The 15154-nt window shown below is 34.2% G+C and overlaps 1 protein-coding gene across 1 annotated transcript; it reads left to right on the top strand.

The window, feature by feature from the left end:
* The first annotated feature begins 443 nt into the window (after positions 1-443).
* Positions 444-14950, top strand: LOC128226963 (transmembrane protein 272-like). The gene is made up of 4 exons (XM_052937094.1): positions 444-549; positions 10744-10900; positions 11293-11352; positions 14510-14950. The coding sequence occupies exons 1-4, from the start codon at positions 520-522 to the stop codon at positions 14926-14928; spliced, it is 666 nt and encodes a 221-aa protein (XP_052793054.1). The 5' UTR covers positions 444-519; the 3' UTR covers positions 14929-14950.
* The last annotated feature ends 204 nt before the right edge of the window (positions 14951-15154 follow it).

Here is a 15154-nt window from a genome sequence, read left to right as displayed (position 1 = left end):
GGTTGGTGGATTTTAAATGGCATTCAGTGGATCTATTTGAAAAAATTGTGGTCAATGATTTTCTCGTATATCAAAGAAGCTCTTGCGATGGCATTTAATGAAATGTTCAAGAGTTAGTGCAGAAATGTTTTATTATGATTTTGATTTATATACATAGATGAGCGATCTAATTGTTTAGCTATGTTTGTGAGGAAAGGCACGGTGAGAAAGCAACGCGGTGGGTCCGGGCGCCGCCAGTCAACGCGCCGCCCATGCCAGAACTCAGACGGTAACATATACGGAGGTTCGTCAAAGCGTAACAACACCAAAGAGGACCAGTCGCCACCTCGGTCACCATTCCGTCACTCACCTTACCCGGATTCCAGTGCTCCTCTCGCAGGTTGCAGCTCGTCGACCATTCCATCCGTCCGTGTCCCTGACTGTCGACCAGCTTCCACGTTTACGTTTGGCTCTACAACCGAAAGCCCGCGGTATCAAGCGACAAATAACCACTTGCATGCCGTCCGACCAGACCAGAGGATGCCTGCGCTGAAAGTGGATACGGTTGTGGTGAGTAATGAAATGGTGTTAATCAGGCAATCGTTTTTGTTGTTGTTTTCATTTGTTTTCTTTGTCTTGAATGTTTGGGCACAAGGTATATAATGAATGGAAAAGTAAAGAAGGGATCATTTTTCTTTACTTTACTTGAATTATACCAGCATAATACAGACAGACGCATGTTTTTGAAATTATTTGCATAATTCGTCTCAGTTGGTGACTGCATTTTGTGTTGGTTATTATAAAAGAAATAGAGGATATTTGTTAATTTCAGTGTAGTTTTTTTATGACACTCGTGAAATTAAATACGATCTTGTACTGAAATAAATAAAAAAGAATGTTTCTTTTGTGCTTATTTTCCGATATTCTGTTTTATAGTTTATCATTCGCTGGTATCTTAGTGCAAAGATTTTATGAACAGTTATAAATGAAGTTTTATAACTGGATATTTGCTCCAAAAAATAACAAAAACACTTGTATTTTAAGAGGGCCATGAATACATAACCAAATTACTACGCCGCCATATTTTGAATGAAAATTTGAAAGGTCGAATGTGTTAGCAAAACAATAACGGATAATCATTGGATAAATATATATATCTTAGTTGAAGAGTGTGTTTCATGATACATGGATATTCAGGTTCAATATCAAGAAAACGTTTGAAATACGGGATAACCTTTTTGCTAATACACGGTAGATTGTTTATTTGTAAATATATCTTTATTTAACCGTTTGTAATATTTCGTTAAATTTAGATAGTTTTTGCCATCACTTTCTGGTTCACGATTCTATCAAAATAAAGGCATGTTTGAATACTCTAAATAAAATTGTAATTAGATAATTATCTGCCACAAACCTTTTTTTCTACAATCTTAATTGATTTTATATAAACATCTATAGGTATATTATACGATATACATGTATATATATATATATATATATATATATATATATATATATATATATATATATATATATATATATATATATATATATATATATATATATATATATATAATACGCCAACAAACAGATACTTGATACGAAATAACCTTTGAAAGCAAGCAGGTCACAAGAATCCTTAATATTAAAAAAAAAAAAGCGCCGGGAGGCGAATGCTAACGTTCGTCTGTTATGGGCATTTCTAGTCAAACAAGGGCATAATTCAATATCTATTAAAGCTAGAAATTATATGATGTTTGTGTTTTTCTCTTGCAACGTGTGTGCGAAAATTTATTCAAGTGTCCTAAATTGTTGATGGGTTTTAGTCGAAGTTTAATTCATTTTCACGCCTACAGCGACGATGCAGAAAACGGCGTTATTGCAATCACAATATATTGACAATGAGACGTCGACCTGTAAAATTGCACAAGTAAAACGAATAACAATTACGGCAGTTGAAGCAGGCAGAATTTCTAACAGAGTGGAAACAACGGGGAAATGTCCAGCAGTCAAACAATTATAATTTAAGCTTTGTTAAAAGGCACATTTTGTGCCAAAAGACACCTAACGAAAACAAATTACACAAACAAACATGACATGCTTAAATATTTACATTATCCGACTAACGATGGTCAAATGATCATCAATGTCATAAGCCCTTACACAATATAAATGCGCACATTCATTCAAAGTTTAGGATTATGAAGATCAGTATTGTCTTTTTAATGACAGTTTATGGAATTCAAAGATATTATGAACTATCATTAAGCTATTGCAATTAAAAGTAATACGAATGATATAAGGTTTTATTCAGGTATATTGGTAAAGACTGTTACTATGGTGACACAATTGATGGATAATCTTTCAGTTTGCTCTATGAATTCTAAACGCAGAGGAAAATCCATTCCGTAAATTGTATTTGATTTTATTTCATTGGATTATTTGTTATAGGTTAAAAATATAACAAATACAGTCGATGTGACCAATGATCAATACATAAGCCAATAATGTATCGAAAACTATAACTATGGCGAGCGAATAAGCAAAACACGTTTCGTGCTATCATACACATATCATATTTCTGCGGGCGCTATTGAAAATTGTCAACCTGCGAATTAAATATTTTAGAAGGTTGTGAAGGTTGACAGTTTTCATATCGTCTTATCATTTTTAATATAAAAAAAATATCAGAAATAAAAATTAACAAAAACAATCACCAAGAAAACTCCTGAAAAGTTGAACACTTTGTGCGTTCCTTTTTGTACATTTTTTACACGAATCTTTAGACTCAAGTAATGTTTTCAAATCGGCCTTCGTACGAGATGCTAAGCAGTTAGAGTTCTTTTTCTCACTGCCGTTGGTCCTATGCGACATATAAAACAGACTTGGCCTTTTGTCGTAAATAAAACACTATGAGCGTTTGTGTTGCGGATTTTAGTTCATCTGTAACCCAATTTCTTACTCAGTGATCTCCCCTGACAAAAGATTATCTATTTTATTTTATACCGTAGTCGATAATTTGAACGGTAATAGAGTGCACTTATTTATATTGTGGGCATCGCCTTTTATTATTAAGGCGGCCATTAAATAATCTGAAATGAACTCGCGAATGTGATATTATTTTGCCAGTAAACATTACCGGACAGTATTATAATGTTATTAATTAGGTGATTTCATATTGGCCTAGTTATTTGTCCGAGGTTATCTGTATTTGTCTGAGCCCGAAAGGGCGAAGGCAAATACAGCTGACCGAGGACAAATCTTAAATCACCTAATTAATAAGTATTTTATTAATTAACTATTAACATTTTGGTTAAAAACATTCTTATAACTTACCTTTAAGTTCACAGTGAAGCCGTATTTATCCCTTATTCATTCATGGTGTCTGCTTTTCTAGACTTGACTTTGCTGAATTTGACATGCATCCTTAGAGTGACATTGCACATATTTATGAATAAAGCACTGTACATTGTCCAAATCATTTACCAAACGTCAAATGTTTCACCTTCGTCGTGCATTTTGTCGGTGTACAAAATCGTAATATTCGTAAAATCCACAAACGGGTTAAATACAACTGTAATATCAAACCGTACAAGGTGGTTCAATCATTCAATAGGTTCAAGTATTCCAAATAGGTTTATAAGAAGCACAATTTTTTCAAAACAGTCGGAAAACTAAAAACAAAATGGCTACCTTTAAAAATAATTTCCGGCATATTTCTCATATTAAGCGAGTTTCGACAGCCAATGAAAATGGCCCATTTCTCAAATCCTATATTAGGCGAGTTTTTAAGCCAATCAAAACGGAGGAAACTCATATTAGACGAGTTTTGTTGATATTGGCCGAGTTCTGGCATATATTGTCTTCAATTGTCTGGTATTGGTACCGCAATTGTCTCTGTCTCTCGCCAAATACGTAATAGTTGATTAATAATAAAAGATATTAACTGTTCGGATTAGAATTTAATCAGCAGAATATAAGTAAGGTACATTTAATGGCATACTTAGTCAAAGTTAAACCCACACAAAACAAAAGACACGCATAACAAAGAGCACCGTCCATAAACTATTGTTATTGTATAAAATGCGTGTTTTCGGTTTGTTATCGTGGTGTGTTAAAACGTAAAAACCGGGCGTTATCGGTAGAAAACGTGTAGTATTTAGTAAATTAACGTGCCCTTAATGAGTGATGGGCAATCGACTTGGATTTTCATAATCGATTAATCGGAGACCCTGATCAGTCAATCGAACAGTATTACAAAAGCATCATTTTCTAATATATATGTGTGAGGGCCTTAGTTTTCATGTATATTTCATTTCTAATGCTTTAGTCGGAAAACAGGTATTATTTCTTTCACATTGACTAATTCTTAAACCAATTAAAAAAATAAATATTCCAAGGTTTATGAAGTAAGGTAATATTTCATGGTGAGGTTAACTTAAGTTGATTGTTATTTATACATGGTTGACCATGACTTTTGGTTGATAATTGCCCCAGTGCGAAGAATAATTATTCTAGGGTAATTATTTTTTTCATTTGGGCAAACATTCCCATTCTTCAAATATTTCCTGTTTTTACATTGACTGATTTTGACGTTCATTTTATTATGTGAGCACAATTATGGTCGATCAAGCCTAGTTTGATAAGAATCTCGGCTCGAATGACCCTAACCATTTCGCTCGAATGATTTATCGGTAATTTATCGATTACCCGATAGGTATTGTGTGTAAATACTCCAAGTAATCCAGTAAATTTGAAAAAAAAAACACTTTCCAATCGACTGAACACTGAAAAAAATGGCGTAAAAAACAAACATGCAACAGTCGAGTTATATTTCGGCCCTTATCGAGCTTATGTAAAACATTTTCAACGACATCGCTCGTGACGTCACACAAGTACCTGTTATGGAGGTTATATTGTTCTAACTCTTTTTGCATTTTCGTGACCTTAAACAGCTTGTGTTACCACACAAATTATTCATGGTGTGTAATTTATGCAATCATAGCGATAATACACTCTTTTCAGTCGTTATCATCTGCAAAGGCCCTTAAAATAGTTTACAACCCCCGTGCTACGCAACCGGGCTGTACAACATTTTGCGGGCAATTGCAGATGGTAACGCACTCAAAAGGTGTATTTACCCTAAACAATATCGCTTATCAATATCTGTTTTGGTTATCGCCTATGAATGCTCAACCTAGCTTGTTCCAAACCGATTTGCCAGCGCTCCTATTCATCACAACATTGTATTAATTGATATTAGACAGCAGAACAAAGCAACAGGTTTGTTGATAAATATGGGAGTTACTATCACGGCCAGGTCAGTTAAAACGCAACTCTGCATGTCAAACATTTTTCTAGCGTTTAACCTTTTGTACCATCCAATGCATTCCATAACTGTAAAGATCTCGAAGCATCATTGCAGAAAGATAAAATGTACTTCGGATGGGTAGTTATTTGTTAGTGCATTTAACCAGATGCATTTCCGGATATTTATGATCAGATACCGCAAGGTCAGATACAATTTTAGTTTAATCCTAAATATAGTCGGTAAATTGTGATTACAAATTCGTATACTCGGTGAAAAGACGTCACATGGACTTCGAAATACACTCACAGTTGCGTAGTACCATAAACAGTTAATAAAAATGAGCCTGTGTAGATCATTAACATACTGTTAATTTCATTCCAAACATACATGTGATATTCTCGACGAAGAATATTATAAAGGTTGACTAGGAAAGTAGGCTTCACGGTCGCAAATACACCGTAAAGAGTCATTTCAGTCTGTTTGACAGTGTATATTCCATTTATGAATAGTTCAATAAACCTTAAATTAAGAGCAGATCCGTGACGTCAGAGGGGACGCACTTACCCGCAACAAAGGACGTGCCTCACCACCACTAATAACTCAATATGCTCGAAACGCGGCCGGAGGTGGTTTCTTTTAAAGGCATATTTGGCTAATTTACTAAAACGGTGGTTCCAGTGTTGTACAAACAAACATTTGCTGCAATGTTATCATGAAAATTTCGCTCGGACATTGCGTTCTTCTTGTTTAAGAATTTGGCATTCATAAAGATTTAATGATAAGCTATGCAAAATCGTTTTTGCTCTAGAATACAAATACTTTTCTATCGTGCATTATTCTAGTTATCATAGTCATAATACCATCTAAACAATATACTATCTATTTATACAGCCAACTCCTCTCTTGTTGCACCATCCTGTATACTAAAACTCTGATGAAATTCTTCCAAAACAGAGTTCACATACACGTGCAGGTAGTTTTGTAACCTCGAATGTGTTATGTGTTATGTCAGGTGGTCGTGATTTGCTCGACTACTGATATCTAAGGAAAGGTTTTGATAGGGTTAATTTCATTCCGACATATTCAGCTTGTTCGTTTCGCAATACTTATAGACAGACAAATGTCACCAGAATGCATAATAATGTTTGCAAAATGCGCTACTCATCCATCTTATTGAATAAAGTACTAATAATAGATTCGTAAAAATGTCTCTTAGAAGACTGGGCCCACATCGTAAGCACCGTCTAGATATTCATTGATATTCAATACATTTTCTACTAGACGAGAAGAAAGCAACACACTTATTGTCCCGTGCATTTGTTCTTCCTTTTCTTTAAGTATGAATAATGCATCTGATACCTACCACAGTCTGTGTATGTCATACGAGTTTATATAACATCGCGACAAATGTTGACGCACATTGCTTCTAAAAATGAAAACAAATCATTTCTGGACGGGAATGTAATAAATTATCCATAACGTTAATACTTCACTAAGAGTAACGTCTTTGATAATGCTGTCAACTGTATTCATTCTATTTTGTAATTGTTGATGAAGTTAAATAGAATGATTCAAAGTTAATCATGCTTGATGATATTGCCAAAAGAGCAGCAAGATTTGTTACAGTGAAAATGTGTATTTTCGTAACATCTTGACCAACTGCAACGCGAGCTATTAAGAACAGTCATTTGATGCTCAATATGAAACATCCATTTAATGATAAATAACTAAAGCTTCATTAGCGATCTTATAAATGTCTCATTCTTCATGGCCGTTCCAAAGACGATTATTCAGGCACATCTGTTAATACCGCTTCATCACTTTAGCGAAATTGGTAATATGAAGTTTTAAATCTCAAAAAACAAAATGCACATCTTCTGTTAGCAATACGGTCGTTGTTTAATTACCTCAGTATTTATAGAAGATGAAGTCAAACTTCATTTACACACCCTTCCATTAACGCAGCCACATACACATTGTCTTAGACGTACATGGATTTATTTTGGAATTCAAAAAAACCCTGATGCACAGCATCAGGTCGGCGCGATAAAAACAATAGAAAAACATGCATGTAGATCACCAGCAATGTTGTCATTTACTTCAATGATAACATGTTTAGTACACATATGTTGAAAAAAATGTTTGTGTTTTGGAACACTTTACTGTTATGAGTAAACTTAACGGGGATAACCAAGGTAGATAACTGCGTAGGAGATTGAGAAACATTCAGGAAATTGTTATAGTACCGTGCAAAAGCAATTGTTCCAATGAAAAAAAAACACAAAAAACATTATACAAAAACGAAATGTGACAAAAGATATAAAGAAAAACCGAAACGGTCGCCATCTTGTGGTTTGTAACAAAAATGGAAATAGTTCAAGATAACAGAAAGATTTAAATATCATGCTGCAGTTCTTGTTTATAAAACACTGCATTATGTGGTACCATCATACATGCCAGATCTGTTAACATTTTCAAATGATGAAAACTATACTATCAGATCAGTTTCAAAAATAGGTTATCTCTACTATGTTTCTTTGAACAAATTACCTGAAAGATTCCTTTTCATGAAACAGTTTACAAAAATGGAATAAAATGCCCATTGTTGCAATTTTAGGCCTCCTTCACAATGTATGTTTTGGTTGTTAAATACTTTTCTAATTGAGTTTAATGAATCAGGTTTAACCAGCTGGCAGCTCTGCATGTTCTGAAATTACACGCAGAGTTCTAAGAGCTTTGTTGGCAGTTGTGTACTACTGCCGGATGCAATGTGCACGGCCGACACAGCAGTTATGTAATGCTACCGGCAGAGATTGGTTATGTTATACTGACGGCTGAGGGTAGTTATGAAACACTGCCGGCATGCAGTTACATAATATTGCTGGCAGAGAGCTTTGCCGGCCGAGATCACTTAAGAAACACTGCCGGCACACAGTTACATAATATTGCTGGCAGAGGGCCATGCCGGCAGAGATTTGTTAAGAAACACTGCCGGCACGCAGTTACATAATATTGCTGGCAGAGGGCTTTGCCGGCAGAGATCAGTTAAGAAACACTTCCGGCACGCAGTTGCATAATATTGCTGACAGGGGGCTTTGCCGGCCAAGATCAGTTAAGAAGCACCACCGGCACGCAGTTATACAATACAGCCGTCTTACATTGGTGTATAAAAGGGAAGCGTTGGAAAGAGGGGGAGGATGATTGCTATAAATGTATCTTGTTGGTGATATTTACATTAACACTTCATTCCTTAACGATGGTTGTTGTTTATCAATTTAACATTATTTCTGCATAAAGTGCAATGGCATTTCCCATCGAAATCGCGTGCATTTGTTCGATAGTTCTGTCCTGTCATTGGGCGCAATAATAATAATGGGCGGGGCATATTTACTACGGAACTATTTTTTTCAATGAAATCGTAATAAAATTATTTGCATAACTAAAATGTGCAATAAAACAGTTAAAACAATATGAGCAACATTAATTTGATTGATTTTAAGGTATTTTAAAGAGCTCAGTTCAACACTAAGTCTTCTCGCTTCCTCTGGCTTTTCTTCCGCGAAAGTTCCCATTGCTAAACACGTTACCCCACCCACTGCCACTGTCGTTTTATCCGATGTTTACTTCCAAAGAAATGACAATGCACTTGCTGATTTGTCCAATACCGTATTCCAACATTGTTCATACACCAACTGATCCTTAAACATAACGCTCATCAAGAAAATTGACTGTAATTTCTTTCCAATTTGAAAACTCGTAATTTACAAACGCTAGTATCACGTATTATCGCGAGATATAATGAAAACTTTCTAGGTGGCGATATTTTTTTGTTGTTTTCTTGTTATTGTTAATTTTTCATAACTCCAGTTGTATTTTTCTAGCTGTAATACAATTATAATACGTTTTTAAAATAAACTTTTCTTTGAAAATATAGAAATTAATCCCATGAATAAGGAACTATTTTTTCTGCGCATTCATTGTTTTATTGATTTAGGCTACTGTAGCTGTTCGAATTCACCTACCGTTAAGAACAACGAGAGAAAGAAAAAAGAGAAAATGCTCTTGAATAATCTAATTATTTTAGCAGAAATGTACATTTAAATAAATGTAAATATAAGTATTCACATTCGACCTTTTGCATTTGATTGGGTTATGGTATGCAATGGCGCAGTTCAAAATGCGGTTGGAGTCCTTCGGACGAATTTTAATCCTTAAATATTGTCTTGATTAGTTCTTAAATTGATAATTAGTTTAAGATTTGTGTCTTGGTGAATATGTTTCATGTGTATTAATGAATGAATGGTAGTAGAAGAAAACTATTGGGTTTCTTTCTTCATGTTTGTGAAACTCTCTAAATAAAGGGCTAATGAATAATATAAAGAAATATCGGTGGCAGCGAACTACTTGACCAAACAAGAAATCCTAAAAAGGATATTTGCTCCAAGATAAGTTCTTGATTAGGTAACACCGGTGGTCAGCGCTGCGTTTTCAAAGTATTTTGAACCACCGGTTAAAGTTCAAAAATGGATTTGTAACACTATCGAAGTCAGAACTGTCCATAAATTGGCAACTTTCAATATAAATTATACCTTTTGAATAAAAAATTCAAGTGACGACCTCAAATCGGGCTGATTATATTTATGCTTAATTCGTTGAAATGATGCTTGAATTAAACATGTTTAATTATTCATAATCTACATTGTTTTGTTTCATACATGATTAAGGATAATTTCATTTTATATCATTTTGATAATTAAATAAAATATAAAGTATAATTATCATTATTATTATTATTATTATTATTATTATTATTATTATTATTATTATTATTATCTGCATTACACCAAATGGCAATTCTACCTAATGTTTTAAAAATATAATTTGTCACAAAGTGGTGTCATTAATTTCCCTGAAAAATATAGTTCTAGGATATTTAAGCATGTTGACGTTATCAATTCACTTAAAACGGCGTGGCTTGAGTGAAAAGTAATCCTGTTCGACGAATTATATTTACAAGATTCGTTTCACCAATATAATAAGTTTTAAAGATAAGCCCACTGCTTGGTGTGTTGCTATTGATTTTGAAAGGTTCGTTCAATTGAAAGCTTTGTTTTTCATATTGTATTTTCATAAAGAACGGACATGATTAAAGCAAATAAAGAACGTGTAAATTGTGTTCACTTAGGATTATTGCATTATCGGAATCCCAACACGTGCCAAAACTCAATATGCGTTATAAACCTCTGAACACTGTCACCATAACAACATGCAAATGTGCAACACAACAACTTTGAGTGTCGATTCTTTGACAATAATGTTACCAGTGACAAAATGCTAGGCTAAAAGTGTGAGTCAGAGGAAAATGCGTTTTTAAATGGGAAATTGGATTGCGGCGAAATTAGCATTTACCCGGAAAAACAATCTCTAGTCATGATATTATTTCCTTTTTCCAGTGTATGGATGAGGGACGGCGGCTCGTACGGGCGAAAGGCATTCACGATGACGGGGAAGACTACACCGCCTTCATGTATCAGGTCAGGGAGGCCGGAAAGGAGGCCAGTAACGTCTTTGACCTCAGCTGCCGACTTGCGGACATTATGTGCAGCTCACGTAAATAAGCATTGATTGGAGTTAAAAACTCATATATCCAATATTTGATGGGTCAGGATTAATTTTGTGTTTGGTCAGATTAAACAAAAATGTAACTGTGTAAACAAAATGTTAATGAATAAATATATTCCTTACGATTTTTGTCAACGTCTAATACGGTCCTTGACCGAAAGCATGGACGATGGAATAATTGCGTTTATTTGACACCCTGCTGTAAGAAAAAAGAGCTCTTTTTAAAAAAATAAACCAAACAATTCTGGATAGCATTTTTGTGTTTAACCTATTCACAGACACAAAACTTAAGACTTAAATTCTTATTTGGTATATCACGTTCTAAAGCAGTATATTTTATTATTCTTATTTGTTTTGAACTTCTATCCGTTTGTTTTCAGTTTGTGTGACGGTGTTTGTTGGCGTTTCCATGGCAATACCTCTAACAATGTTCTCAATAGGTAAATATAAATGGCAACAAAATGAAGAAATAGACAGAACAGGGACATTGTATGTAAAATGCTGATGATATTTTACCCTCGTATTTACCTTAGTTGATTGTCAAAGACTTCTTAAACATGAATACCTCTATTAAAATCATTTACAATATAAAAAATAAAATCCTCGTACAAAATACTTATTTATTTATGAATACAGAACCGCATTCCCATCGACAAATGTTATAAGATTGAATGAAAGTTTCCTTTGGAAAATATCTTGCTTAATCTATCTAATTGCTCGTTATAGGCTAGACCAAGATACAATTTCTCTGATAATACAATCCTTTAATGACGCTGAAATTACTGTAGAAGAAATCTCAGATTGCGACGCGGGAATATTGTAACTGTCCGTTATAAGAAAATCTGTTTCCTGTTGATTAAATGAAGGGATGGTGAAGTCTATCCGATTCGAGGAAACCTTCAATATTGGTTGACAGTGATATCATTACGCAAACATTATGGCTTTATGGTATTATTACAGACATTTCTTTACAAATTAAGTATAAACTTTTCCTCGTTAATGCTTACATCGAAATTAATTATTTAGTGTTATTTTATTTAAAATGCGACTCTGACTATATCAGTGTCACAACGATTTATCTTGTGAAAATAAAAACATTCATCTGCATTTGAGATTAAAGCAGATTTTAGCGTATGCGATCAGTTGGATTTGATCAGGCCATGTCATTGGTTATTTTGTATTTTAACCGAAATATAATCGTATTATTCCATAGAATGTCTGAACAGGCAGTTCAAGATAATAATAGTCGATCATAAACAGCTCATGTGAAATCGCCAGCCTACAAACCATTTAGCACAAAATTAGTGAATGTAAATTCGCCAGCACACAAACAGCTCATTTGAAATCGCCAGCCTACAAACTGTTCTTGTTAAATCGCCAGCACACAGACAGGTCATGTATAACTGCTAGCACGCATAAAGTTCATGTTAAATCACCAGGCTACAGACAGGTCATGTTAAATTGCCAGCACACAAACAGTTCTTGTTGAATCGCCAGCACACAGACAGTTCTTGTTGAATCGCCAGGCTACAGACAGGTCATGTATAACTGCTAGCACGCATAAAGTTCATGTTAAATCGCCAGGCTACCGACAGGTCATGTCAAATTGCCAGCACATAAACAGTTATCGTCTATAATTTAAAAGTTAAGAAACCAATTTGTTAAAATTTAATGAAAGCACTTCGGTTATCAAAGTTAAATATTAAATAGCAATATATAAAAGAAACTTACGTTATAGTTTTTTTTTTTCTAAATTCAATCCAAATCTTTCAATCAAACGAACAAGTAATATGAACTGCAGAAAATGTCAAACAAACTGTGTCATTAGCGTAAGGAAAACATTTTGTCATCATAAGCTTGATGTTTGTTTGCTTGCAGGTTACTTTAAACTAATTATGTTTTTTTTCCTGTAATTTCCAAACGGTTTTACACACACCTGCATTGGTACTGTAAATGTTTACAGTGCTCCTGCTACGCACTCAGGCTGTGAAACATCTATCGGGTCTCTGCAGATGGTAACGTTTATATTAAACCTGTAACTTCACCACCATTTTATTTAATTATAACGCATGTCTCGTTAAAATCGTCAATACTGTAGTTCTTAATATTCTGCATTTATAAATTTAGAAAATTTCAATCTGACAAAGTATCCATAGTATCACCATTAACATGTCATTAAACATGCGCTAATTTCGATTTTAGTGTGGGATGCGAAGTCTGTCAGTTATGGATTCTTCTATTTACATTCATTTATTTGTTTAATTTTCATTCTAATTCACTATAGACTAATAAAACATGATTTTCCTGAAATAATAACACTTATTTTATGAATTTTTACTCTTCACTCGAGACTGGCCGACTTCCCCGGTGCTAAGATTTACTTAGCCAGATATACAATTATTTGTTTTTATCAGTTTAGGGTCAAAACATGTCTATTTCTTTTTATAATGTGTTAGTGTTTGTGTTATTAAGTTTTGAGTCCAAATAATGGATACCAGTTGGAAAGGCATGTTCTATGTGTGATATGTGTCACTAGATACAGGTATGAAGCAGCTATTGACTGAAAATTGTTACAAATTTATTTTGCACATATCATTCCAAGGATTTGGAGTATAGTTTACTGTTTCTGTAAACACTTGTGCTAGATATATTTTAATAACTGCTGTAACGAGAATTAATTTAGGATTTAGAAGGCTGATCCTTGCAAATGCTCAATGAGTAAATAATATTTTTTCAAAATAATTTTTCTAGCAAACAAAAGTTGAAATTTGATGACTCAATGGTTTACCAACTAATAGAAAAATGTAATTTATAACATCTTTTTAGCAACAACACTACTGTACCATGCTGTATTTTCCTTGTACATAAAGCTTCTAACAATCTTTGATGTTTAAAATGTTAATGGAACCGTGTGCTTGTGGACTGGCGGTTATCATTTTATACAGTGCTCTAATCTATCTTATCTGTTTAAGTGTTTGCATGAGTATAATAAGAAACGGCCTTTTGTATATACTTTACTTCGAAAACGTGGCTTTTTTAAAACTATCTTTTAATTCCAGGTCATCAGTTCATTATTATGTTTTGTCATGTATGTTTGTTATTTATGTCGGAAAATAGCTCATTGAGCTAATATTTCTTGTTATCATATACCCGAACCTAAATAAAGATTCTTGTTTCTTGCATCTTGATTGAAACCCTCTACTCTTCTTTCCATTAATTTCTTCCGTCTTTCGATTATATCATGCAGTATAATTCCCACAAAGACTGATTCATTGTACATACGAAAAGAAAGAAAATGAAAAACCAGCGTAATATGTTTCGTGTAGCATAGTTTTGCTGAGCAGAACAAGACTTGTATAACATGTATTCACAAACATAAATCAAATAGTGCTCGTGAAAGTAGAACATTAGATTATGCAGTGATATTGTTTCAATAAAATAACATATTTAGTAAAGAATTTGTGGAATCTAAATTGGAAGATATCAGAGCGAAAAAGAATACATATAAAAACTCTTTGACTGTCAGCTAATTATCGAAATATTTTGTTATGTTACCATATCGAAGCCTTCTATATTGATATATTGTTTCCTTTGCAGGTGTGAAATACTGGGAAGACTGTCCAAAGGATGCACGGGTGCCTGTCTATCTAATCGTGGGAGGTTGTTGCGGGCTTGTCAAGCTAATAGCAACTCTCTGGCGGAACGTACAGACACGGCGGCATCACCGCCTTATAGACGAACCAGACGTGGAGGGGGCCTTTACTAACCCAACTTTCCGAACCATGGACACATTATTACTGTTGTTTCTCATTAGTTGGCAGGTGGCTGGAACGATATGGACGTTCAATATTTGGCGGCCTCGCTTTGAACCACTCTTACACGAGCCTAGTAACTGGTGTGATAGAACCGTGTACATGTTCGCAGTTTATCAGTTGAGTTCCACTTATGCTGCTACTTCTGTGTTCATGTTCCTACTTCTTTTACTGACATGTTGTCAAAAGTGTCAATCATATTAACTGGTATTCTGTATCAATGTGATCCAAGACAAGAGCTTACCTGATTACATTTTAATTGTCCTTAAAAAATAAGTAGTAAATTGTGTAGTTGATCTCAAACGTGCAATTGTTTTGCTTTTGTATATCCATAGGTTAAAGCACGAGATGAGCTGACACGTCCGGGTAAACGTATTTATATTAGGATAACAATAATATTAACCTACTTACCAGGTACCAAGACCCTTTA

The sequence above is a fragment of the Mya arenaria genome, chromosome 3 (genome assembly GCF_026914265.1).
Source record: "Mya arenaria isolate MELC-2E11 chromosome 3, ASM2691426v1".
In the NCBI taxonomy this organism is placed as follows: Eukaryota; Metazoa; Mollusca; class Bivalvia; order Myida; family Myidae; genus Mya; species Mya arenaria.
This window is presented reverse-complemented; position numbering and strand designations above follow the sequence as displayed.